The 12,286-nt window shown below is 42.1% G+C and overlaps 1 protein-coding gene across 1 annotated transcript in view; it reads left to right on the forward strand.

The window, feature by feature from the left end:
- Nucleotides 1-2,152: 2,152 nt before the first annotated feature.
- Nucleotides 2,153-12,286, forward strand: part of LOC139398195 (thyroid receptor-interacting protein 11-like) — a gene marked incomplete at its 5' end in the record, with an annotated part of 55,998 nt that continues 45,864 nt past the window's right edge. The window contains 8 exons of the mRNA XM_071144315.1: nucleotides 2,153-2,208; nucleotides 2,740-2,850; nucleotides 3,068-3,376; nucleotides 4,038-4,106; nucleotides 4,732-4,924; nucleotides 6,700-7,047; nucleotides 7,285-7,322; nucleotides 7,420-7,501. Coding sequence (XP_071000416.1) covers nucleotides 2,153-2,208; nucleotides 2,740-2,850; nucleotides 3,068-3,376; nucleotides 4,038-4,106; nucleotides 4,732-4,924; nucleotides 6,700-7,047; nucleotides 7,285-7,322; nucleotides 7,420-7,501 — 1,206 coding nt within the window. The remainder of the gene's footprint in view (nucleotides 2,209-2,739; nucleotides 2,851-3,067; nucleotides 3,377-4,037; nucleotides 4,107-4,731; nucleotides 4,925-6,699; nucleotides 7,048-7,284; nucleotides 7,323-7,419; nucleotides 7,502-12,286) is intronic.

Raw genomic sequence — 12,286 nt, forward strand, 5'->3', positions numbered from 1 at the left:
CGGAAGGTACAATTACTGGATAACAGTAACTCTGTATATTAAGAAAGTAGGTACAATTACTGGCTAACAGCAACCCTGTATATTAGGACAGAAGGTACAATTACCGGCTAACAGCAACCCTGTATATTAGGACAGAAGGTACAATTACTGGCTAACAGCAACACTGTATATTAGGACGGAAGATACAATTACCGGCTAACAGCAACCCTGTATATTAGGACAGAAGGTACAATTACCGGCTAACAGGAACCCCGTATATTAGGACAGAAGGTACAATTACCGGCTAACAGCAACCCTGTATATTAGGACAGAAGGTACAATTACCGGCTAACAGCAACCCTGTATATTAGAACAGTAGGTACAATTACTGGCTAACAGCAACCCTGTATATTAGGACAGAAGGTACAATTACCGGCTAACAGCAACCCTGTATATTAGGACTGAAGGTACAATTACTGGCTAACAGGAACCCCGTATATTAGGACAGAAGGTACAATTACTGGTTAACAGCAACCCTGTATATTAGGACAGAGGGTACAATTACTGGCTAACAGGAACCCCGTATATTAAGAAAGTAGGTACAATTACTGGCTAACAGCAACCCTGTATATTAGGACAGTAGGTACAATTACTGGCTAACAGAAACCCTGTATATTAGGACAGTAGGTACAATTACTGGCTAACAGCAACCCTGTATATTAGGACAGAAGGTACAATTACCGGCTAACAGCAACCCTGTATATTAGGACAGTAGGTACAATTACTGGCTAACAGCAACCCTGTATATTAGGACAGTAGGTACAATTACTGGCTAACAGCAACTCTGTATATTAAGAAAGTAGGTACAATTACTGGCTAACAGCAACCCTGTATATTAGGACAGAAGGTACAATTACCGGCTAACAGCAACCCTGTATATTAGGACAGAAGGTACAATTACTGGCTAACAGCAACCCTGTATATTAGGACAGAAGGTACAATTACTGGCTAACAGGAACCCCCTATATTAAGAAAGTAGGTACAATTACTGGCTAACAGCAACCCCGTATATTAAGACAGTAGGTACAATTACTGGCTAACAGCAACCCTGTATATTAGGACAGAAGGTACAATTACTGGCTAACAGCAACCCTGTATATTAGAACAGTAGGTACAATTACTGGCTAACAGCAACCCTGTATATTAGGACAGTAGGTACAATTACTGGCTAACAGCAACCCTGTATATTAGGACAGAAGGTACAATTACTGGCTAACAGCAACCCTGTATATTAGGACAGAAGGTACAATTACTGGCTAACAGCAACCCTGTATATTAGGACAGTAGGTACAATTACTGGCTAACAGCAACCCTGTATATTAGGACAGAAGGTACAATTACTGGATAACAGTAACTCTGTATATTAAGAAAGTAGGTACAATTACTGGCTAACAGCAACCCTGTATATTAGGACAGAAGGTACAATTACTGGATAACAGTAACTCTGTATATTAAGAAAGTAGGTACAATTACTGGCTAACAGCAACCCTGTATATTAGGACAGAAGGTACAATTACTGGCTAACAGCAACCCTGTATATTAGGACAGAAGGTACAATTACCGGCTAACAGCAACCCTGTATATTAGGACAGAAGGTACAATTACTGGCTAACAGCAACCCTGTATATTAGGACAGTAGGTACAATTACTGGCTAACAGCAACCCTGTATATTAGGACAGTAGGTACAATTACTGGCTAACAGCAACCCTGTATATTAGGACAGAAGGTACAATTACTGGCTAACAGCAACCCTGTATATTAGGACAGAAGGTACAATTACTGGCTAACAGCAACCCTGTATATTAGAACAGTAGGTACAATTACTGGCTAACAGCAACCCTGTATATTAGGACAGTAGGTACAATTACTGGCTAACAGCAACCCTGTATATTAGGACAGAAGGTACAATTACTGGCTAACAGCAACCCTGTATATTAGGACAGAAGGTACAATTACTGGATAACAGCAACCCTGTATAATAGGACAAGACACACCCAGTACAAATAAAGTGTTGAACTAAAACTTGATTGGTTTAGCAAATCTTATTTTTGGAGGATGCATGGCTGTGATTGGTAGTCCAATTGTGATTCCACAGTATCTCATTTCTTTCAGATGCTTCCACTGAGCTGCTGGTGTCCAGTTCTAAGCTGGAGCAAGTGGAGGCTGAGGTACGAGGATTCTTACCATAATAGGAGCCGCGTTTCCAACACACAACATTTTAAAGCCTAATCCTGAACTAAAAAGCTATTTTAATTAAGATTCTCCGTTGAGTTATGCTTTGAAATCCAGGACTAGATTTAATAGTGTTTGTGACCGCAGTCCCAAAAGTATATATTTGTAACAGATTCCATGTGTGTCTATTGGAGTCTGATAGTAGTTTGTGTACGCTCTCCTGTTTTTCTCTGTTGCAGTATGAGGGTTTTTAAGGGTAAAAAAAACAAGATTTTTTTGTGCAAAATAGTATATATTTTTTTGACAACTTCAAACTTCGAAGAGTAGGTCCGATGGTAATTTGGGATATCAGCCCCACCCTCGCTTGGGGTAAAAAACAAAAAAAAAGAGGACCCCCCCCCCACTAGTACCATGTCATGTTATACCCGGACCACCTATTTATTAGATAATTAAATCAATATTTAAATGAGGTGAAAAGGGAGACTTGGAGGAGGACTTAAATTATTTTTCTTTTCATCTTGCTTCAGTACGTGCGTTTAAAGAGGAACCATGCCGAGCTGGAGGAGAAGCTGGAGGCCTCAGAGATCCAGAATAAACAGCAGTCAGCTGAGTACAGGACCCTGATGCAACAGAAAGATGTACGGTCTGATACATAGAAACTATATTATACACTCAATGAAATGTGAAAATGTCATCCTCTTGGAATATGGATGGATAGCTACAGTTTTTCAGAGGGATCGTTTCACAACGTGCTGGTATCTATCTGACATGACTATTTTTTTGTACCTTTAAACCTGCAAGTTACTGGATGTGTCCACACTACTTCTAAACTGTGTCGTCGTGTCACCTGTCCAGGTGGAGATCAGTCACCTGAAAGCCCGTCAGAGTGGACTACAGGAAGAGGTTCAGAAACTACAGCACTCTGCTCAGTCAGCTACTTCCGACCCTGCCGTACTTCCTGTCACCACCGCCTCCTCCTCCACCACCACCACCTCTTCCTCTTACATGTCCCGCCCCCTGGGGGCCCCCCACCACCAGGGTTTCCATGGCAGCGACGAGATGGACTTCGGTGACGTGATCTGGTCCCAGCAGGAGATTAACCGTCTGTCTACGGAGGTGATGAGGCTGGAGGCTGAGGTGTCCCATTGGAGACGCGTGTCTCAGGTAGGGTGTTTATTTATTTGCAACGTCGTTCATTACGTCGACTATAACACATTTGGGGCCTCCCGGGTGGCGCAGTGGTTAAGGGCGCTGTACTGCAGCGCCAGCTGTGCCATCAGAGTCCCTAGGTTCGCGCCCAGGCTCTGTCGTAACCGTCCGCGACCGGGAGGTCCGTGGGGCGACGCACAATTGGCCTAGCGTCGTCCGGGTTAGGGAGGGATTGGTCGGTAGGGATGTCCTTGTCTCATCACGCACCAGCGACTCCTGTGGCGGGCTGGGCGCAGTGCGCGCTAACCAAGGTTGCCAGGTGCACGGTGTTTCCTCCGACACATTGGTGCGGCTGGCTTCCGGGTTGGATGCGTGCTGTGTTAAGAAGCAGTGTGGCTTGGTTGGGTTGTGTATCGGAGGACGCATGACTTTCAACCTTCGTCTCTCCCGAGCCCGTACGGGAGTTGTAGCGATGAGACAAGATAGTAGCTACTACAACAATTGGAAAAATTTAAAAAAAGACTATAACACATTTGATCTATTACTGTTTTACTGTACAGATTCTAAAGGTTCGTGTCAAATTCCTATTAATAGTAATACATACACGTAAAAACCCACATTTTTAAATTGAGGGATGGAATCATATCTTAATTCTGATATTTCTATTTTTTTTCAGGCATCCGTAGCCCCAGGGGCAGGAAATGGTGACCAGGGAGAGGTCCTGAAGCTTCAGAGGATCATCAAGGTGGGAGTTTGCATGTGCTTTCTCCCTGGGAGTCTAGGCTGGGTTACTGTAAAACAGGGCTCCAACCCTGTTCCCGGAGAGATACCCTCCTGTAGGTTTTCACTCCAACCCTGTTCCGGGAGAGATACCCTCCTGTAGGTTTTCACTCCAACCCTGTTCCCGGAGAGATACCCTCCTGTAGATTTTCACTCCAACCCTGTTCCTGGAGAGAAACCCTCGGATCAGGTACCGCTAGATTAGGGTTTGAGTGAAAACGAACAAGATGGGTAGCTCTCCAGGAACAGGGTTGGAGTTAAAACCTACTGGAGGGTTTCTCTTCAGGAACAGGGTTGGAGTTAAAACCTACAGGAGGGTTTCTCTCCAGGAACAGGGTTGGAGTAAAAACCTACAGGAGGGTAGCTGTCCAGGAACAGGGTTGGAGTTAAAACCTACTTGGGGGTATCTCTCCAGGAACAGGGTTGGAGAGCCTTGCTGTAGACCTATTTTGCCAACTGTTTATGTAAAAAGGGCTTTGAATCAAATGTAAAAAAATATTGTTTTAAACCCTGCTTGGACTAAGAGAGACTGACCGTCTCTATTCCTCTTTCTGTGGAACATTCTATATGATTCTATTCTACTGGAACAGGAGCTGCGTGAGGAGATGGGTCGTGAGGTAGATGAGCACCAGCATGAGTTAGCAGCGCTGCAGGACGCTCAGAGACAGAAGATGGCCGACGTCATCCGGCGCCACCGGGACGAGCTGGCAGAGTACGAGGAGAGGATAGAGGAGCTGGAGGAACAGAAACAGACTGGAGGAGAGGAGAAGGAACAGACTGGAGGTGAGGAGGAGGAACAGACTGGGAGGGAGGAACAGGGACAGACTGGGAGGGAGGAACAGGGACAGACTGGGAGGGAGGAACAGGGACAGACTGGGAGGGAAGAACAGGGACAGACTGGGAGGGAGGAACAGGGACAGACTGGGAGGGAGGAACAGGGACAGACTGGGAGGGAGGAACAGGGACAGACTGGGAGGGAGGAACAGGGACAGACTGGGAGGGAGGAACAGGGACGGACTGGGAGGGAGGAACAGACTGAAATATCACATAAGTATTCAGACCCTTTACTCAGTACTTTGTTGAAGCACCTTTGGCAGCGATTACAGCCTCGAGTCTTCTTGGGTATGATGCTACAAGCTTGGCTCACCTGTATTTGGGGAGTTTCCCCCATTCTTCTCTGCAGATCCTCTCAAGCTCTGTCAGGTTGGATGGGGCACGTCGCTGCACAGCTATTTTCAGGTCTTTAGAGATGTTCGATCTGGCTCTGCCACTCAAGGACATTCAGAGACTGACATTCAGAGACTTGTCCCGAAGCAACTCTTGCGTTATCTTGGCTGTGTGCTTAGGGTCGTTGTCCTATTTGAAGGTGAACCTTCACCCCAGTCTGAGGTCCTGAGTGCTCTGGAGCAGGTTTTCATCAAGGATCTCTCTGTAGTTTTCTCCGTTCATCTTTCCCTTGATCCTGACTAGTCTCCCAGTCCCTGCCGCTGAAAAACATCCTCACATCAAGAGGCTGCCACCACCATGCTTCACCGTAGGGATGGTGCCAGGTTTCCTCCAGACGTGACGCTTGGCATTCAGGCCAAAGAGTTCAATTTTTGTTTCATCAGGCCAGAGAATCTTGTTTCTCATGGTCTGAGAGTCCTTTAGGTGCCTTTCGACAAACTCCAAGTGGACTGTCATGTGCCTTTTTACTTAGAAGTGGCTTCCGTCTGGCCACTCTAAAATAAAGACCTGATTGGTGGAGTGCTGCAGAGATGGTTGTCCTTCTGGAAGGTTCTCCCATCTCCACAGATGAACTCTGGAGCTCTGTCAGAGTGACCATCGCCACCTCCCTGACCAAGGCCCTTCTCCTCAGATTGCTCAGTTTGGCCGGGCAGCCAGCTCTAGGAAGAATCAGTGGTTCCAAACTTCTTCCATTTAAGAACGATGGAGGCCAGTGTGTTCTTGGTGACCTTCTATGCTACAGAAATGTTTTGGTGCCCTTCCCCAGATCTGTGCCTCGACACAATCCTGTCTCGGAGCTCAACGGACAATTACTTTTACAATTACAATTAAACCTCATGGCTTGGTTTTTGCTCTGACATGTACTGTCAATTGTGGGACCTTATATAGACAGGTGTGTGCCTTTCCAAATCATGTCCAATCAAGTTGTAGAAACATCTCAAGGATGATCAATGGAAGCAGGATGGACCTTTGCTGTGGTCTCATAGCAAAGGATCTGAATACATTTATGTAAATAATATTTCTAAAAACCTGTTTTTACTTTGTCACTATGGGGTATTGTGATGTCACTATGGGGTATTGTGATGTCATTATGGGGTATTGTGATGTCACTATGGGGTATTGTGATGTCATTATGGGGTATTGTGTGTAGATTGATAAAAAAATGTATTTAATACATTTTAGAATAAGGCTGTAACGTAACAAAATGTTGACAAAGGGAAGTGTCTCAATACTCTCCCAATGCACTGTACCTGTGACTGATTTCTCCACCCTGACCTAAGACTCTCACACATTTCCCTTACGTGTTACCCTCTGTATCCAAACCCTTCCAGCTACTAGTTCAGCCACAGCCAACGCTCTTCAGGAGTCCTCCATGCTCTCAGACCTCCAGAACACTATCCAGTCCCTACAGGAGGCAGCGGAGGAGCGGCTGAAGGAGGAGCAGGATGAGCAGCTGAAGGAGCTGACAGCTAATCTGGAGGAGGCAGGGAAGAGACAGGCCACGCTGCAGCAGGAGAAAGAGGAGGCGCAGGCAGAGAACGCTGAGCTGCTGCAGAACTACACTCGGCTGCAGACGTCTGTCACAGAGCTCCAGTCACGTGTCCAGGAACAGGAGGGGAAAGCCCGGAACAAGGCTCAGCTAGACCAGGAGATACAGGGGCTGAGGAATGCTCTCGCAGGTACAGTCTCAGTATTTATTCCCCCCAAAAATGATTGAACATTTATTTATAACAGGTAAGATATATTGTGAGACCTAGGTCTCTTTTACAAATGTAAACTGAAATTTAGATTTTCCGTTCAGGTTACTGATTGAATTGAAATGAAAGGGAATTGATTCTATCCCTTGAGTGGGTTTTAGTTATTTGTCAAAAGCTCAAGTTAACTCCAACTTCTTTTTTTTGGTCCTCTTTTTCAAGGTGCAGAGAAGGAGATCTCAAGGCTGAAGAGTCTTCAGGTATCTATCACGTAATGTATTTACAATGTGGTTGAAATCTGTAGTTTATTCTGTGATCGTTCCTGCTTTTAATGTATGTGTTGATTGTTTGGATCAGAGTGAAACAAAGATGGAGGTGGAACACGCTGACATTCTAGAACTCAACACTGTCATCGGGACGTTGAGGAAGGAGAAGGTGGGTGTTTACTCTCAAATGGAAACTTCACTTGGGGAATTGTTTTTTATTTTTTATACAAGTTTAACACAACTTAAAGTTCTACTTGACTTGATTTCTGTTTGCTAATGGTCATCATTGTAAAAGAAGAATGTGTTCTTAACTGACTTGCCTAGTTACTTAAAGGTTAAATAAAATACAAAATATAAATATGCTTATGTATGTATGTATGTATGTATGTATATATATTTGTGTGTGTATGAGTATATATATATGTGGATATACACAGAGTACCAGTACTGAGTAATGACAGCTAGGTTATATACACAGGGTACCAGTAATGAGTAATGATAACTAGGTTATATACACAGGGTACCAGTAATGAGTAATGACAACTAGGTTATATACACAGGGTACCAGTACTGAGTCAATGAGTAATGATAACTAGGCTATATACACAGAGTACCAGTACTGAGTAATGATAGCTAGGTTATATACACAGAGTACCAGTACTGAGTAATGATAGCTAGGTTATATACACAGAGTACCAGTACTGAGTAATGATAACTAGATTATATACACAGGGTACCAGTACTGAGTCAATGAGTAATGATAACCAGGTTATATACACAGGGTACCAGTACTGAGTAATGATAGCTAGGTTATATACACAGAGTACCAGTACTGAGTCAATGAGTAATGATAACTAGGTTATATACACAGGGTACCAGTACTGAGTAATGATAACTAGGTTATATACACAGGGTACCAGTACTGAGTCAATGAGTAATGATAACTAGGCTATATACACAGGGTACCAGTACTGAGTAATGATAACTAGGTTATATACACAGAGTACCAGTACTGAGTCAATGAGTAATGATAACTAGGTTATATACACAGGGTACCAGTACTGAGTAATGATAACTAGATTATATACACAGGGTACCAGTACTGAGTAATGATAACTAGGTTATATACACAGGGTACCAGTACTGAGTCAATGAGTAATGATAACTAGGCTATATACACAGGGTACCAGTACTGAGTAATGATAACTAGGCTATATACACAGGGTACCAGTACTGAGTAATGATAACTAGGCTATATACACAGGGTACCAGTACTGAGTAATGATAACTAGGCTATATACACAGGGTACCAGTACTGAGTAATGATAACTAGGCTATATACACAGGGTACCAGTACTGAGTCATTATAACTAGGCTCTATACACAGGGTACCAGTACTGAGTCATTATAACTAGGCTCTATACACAGGGTACCAGTACTGAGTCATTATAACTAGGCTCTATACACAGGGTACCAGTACTGAGTAATGATAACTAGATTATATACACAGGGTACCAGTACTGAGTAATGATAACTAGGTTATATACACAGGGTACCAGTACTGAGTCAATGAGTAATGATAACTAGGCTATATACACAGGGTACCAGTACTGAGTAATGATAACTAGGTTATATACACAGGGTACCAGTACTGAGTCAATGAGTAATGATAACTAGGCTATATACACAGGGTACCAGTACTGAGTCATTATAACTAGGCTCTATACACAGGGTACCAGTACTGAGTCATTATAACTAGGCTCTATACACAGGGTACCAGTACTGAGTCAATGAGTAATGATAACTAGGCTCTATACACAGGGTACCAGTACTGAGTCATTATAACTAGGCTCTATACACAGGGTACCAGTACTGAGTAATGATAACTAGGCTCTATACACAGGGTACCAGTACTGAGTAATGATAACTAGGCTCTATACACAGGGTACCAGTACTGAGTCATTATAACTAGGCTATATACACAGGGTACCAGTACTGAGTCAATGAGTAATGATAACTAGGTTATATACACAGGGTACCAGTACTGAGTAATGATAACTAGATTATATACACAGGGTACCAGTACTGAGTAATGATAACTAGGCTATATACACAGGGTACCAGTACTGAGTAATGCTAACTAGATTATATACACAGGGTACCAGTACTGAGTAATGATAACTAGGTTATATACACAGGGTACCAGTACTGAGTAATGATAACTAGGCTATATACACAGAGTACCAGTACTGAGTAATGATAACTAGATTATATACACAGGGTACCAGTACTGAGTAATGATAACTAGGCTCTATACACAGGGTACCAGTACTGAGTCATTATAACTAGGCTATATACACAGGGTACCAGTACTGAGTCAATGAGTAATGATAACTAGGTTATATACACAGAGTACCAGTACTGAGTCAATGAGTAATGATAACTAGGTTATATACACAGGGTACCAGTACTGAGTAATGATAACTAGATTATATACACAGGGTACAAGTACTGAGTCATTATAACTAGGCTATATACACAGGGTACCAGTACTGAGTCAATGAGTAATGATAACTAGGTTATATACACAGAGTACCAGTACTGAGTCAATGAGTAATGATAACTAGGTTATATACACAGGGTACCAGTACTGAGTAATGATAACTAGATTATATACACAGAGTACCAGTACTGAGTAATGATAACTAGATTATATACACAGGGTACCAGTACTGAGTAATGATAACTAGGCTATATACACAGGGTACCAGTACCGAGTAATGATAACTAGATTATATACACAGGGTACCAGTACTGAGTAATGATAACTAGGCTATATACACAGGGTACCAGTACTGAGTAATGATAACTAGGCTATATACACAGAGTACCAGTACTGAGTAATGATAACTAGATTATATACACAGGGTACCAGTAATGAGTAATGATAACTAGGTTATATACACAGGGTACCAGTACTGAGTCAATGAGTAATGATAACTAGGTTATATACACAGGGTACCAGTACTGAGTCAATGAGTAATGATAACTAGGTTATATACACAGAGTACCAGTACTGAGTAATGATAGCTAGGTTATATACACAGAGTACCAGTACTGAGTAATGATAACTAGATTATATACACAGGGTACCAGTACTGAGTCAATGAGTAATGATAACTAGGTTATATACACAGGGTACCAGTACTGAGTAATGATAGCTAGGTTATATACACAGAGTACCAGTACTGAGTCAATGAGTAATGATAACTAGGTTATATACACAGGGTACCAGTACTGAGTAATGATAACTAGATTATATACACAGGGTACCAGTACTGAGTAATGATAACTAGGTTATATACACAGGGTACCAGTACTGAGTCAATGAGTAATGATAACTAGGTTATATACACAGGGTACCAGTACTGAGTAATGATAACTAGATTATATACACAGGGTACCAGTACTGAGTAATGATAACTAGGTTATATACACAGGGTACCAGTACTGAGTCAATGAGTAATGATAACTAGGCTATATACACAGGGTACCAGTACTGAGTAATGATAACTAGGCTATATACACAGGGTACCAGTACTGAGTAATGATAACTAGGCTATATACACAGGGTACCAGTACTGAGTAATGATAACTAGGCTATATACACAGGGTACCAGTACTGAGTCATTATAACTAGGCTCTATACACAGGGTACCAGTACTGAGTCATTATAACTAGGCTCTATACACAGGGTACCAGTACTGAGTCATTATAACTAGGCTCTATACACAGGGTACCAGTACTGAGTAATGATAACTAGATTATATACACAGGGTACCAGTACTGAGTAATGATAACTAGGTTATATACACAGGGTACCAGTACTGAGTCAATGAGTAATGATAACTAGGCTATATACACAGGGTACCAGTACTGAGTAATGATAACTAGGTTATATACACAGGGTACCAGTACTGAGTCAATGAGTAATGATAACTAGGCTATATACACAGGGTACCAGTACTGAGTCATTATAACTAGGCTATATACACAGGGTACCAGTACTGAGTCATTATAACTAGGCTCTATACACAGGGTACCAGTACTGAGTCATTATAACTAGGCTCTATACACAGGGTACCAGTACTGAGTCAATGAGTAATGATAACTAGGCTCTATACACAGGGTACCAGTACTGAGTCATTATAACTAGGCTCTATACACAGGGTACCAGTACTGAGTAATGATAACTAGGCTCTATACACAGGGTACCAGTACTGAGTAATGATAACTAGGCTCTATACACAGGGTACCAGTACTGAGTCATTATAACTAGGCTATATACACAGGGTACCAGTACTGAGTCAATGAGTAATGATAACTAGGTTATATACACAGAGTACCAGTACTGAGTCAATGAGTAATGATAACTAGGTTATATACACAGGGTACCAGTACTGAGTAATGATAACTAGATTATATACACAGGGTACCAGTACTGAGTAATGATAACTAGGCTATATACACAGGGTACCAGTACTGAGTAATGATAACTAGGCTATATACACAGAGTACCAGTACTGAGTAATGATAACTAGATTATATACACAGGGTACCAGTAATGAGTAATGATAACTAGGTTATATACACAGGGTACCAGTACTGAGTCAATGAGTAATGATAACTAGGTTATATACACAGGGTACCAGTACTGAGTCAATGAGTAATGATAACTAGGTTATATACACAGAGTACCAGTACTGAGTAATGATAGCTAGGTTATATACACAGAGTACCAGTACTGAGTAATGATAACTAGGTTATATACACAGGGTACCAGTACTGAGTAATGATAGCTAGGTTATATACACAGAGTACCAGTACTGAGTCAATGAGTAATGATAACTAGGTTATATACACAGGGTACCAGTACTGAGTAATGATAACTAGATTAT

This window comes from Oncorhynchus clarkii, unplaced genomic scaffold (genome assembly GCF_045791955.1).
Source record: "Oncorhynchus clarkii lewisi isolate Uvic-CL-2024 unplaced genomic scaffold, UVic_Ocla_1.0 unplaced_contig_3315_pilon_pilon, whole genome shotgun sequence".
Classification (NCBI taxonomy): domain Eukaryota; kingdom Metazoa; phylum Chordata; class Actinopteri; order Salmoniformes; family Salmonidae; genus Oncorhynchus; species Oncorhynchus clarkii.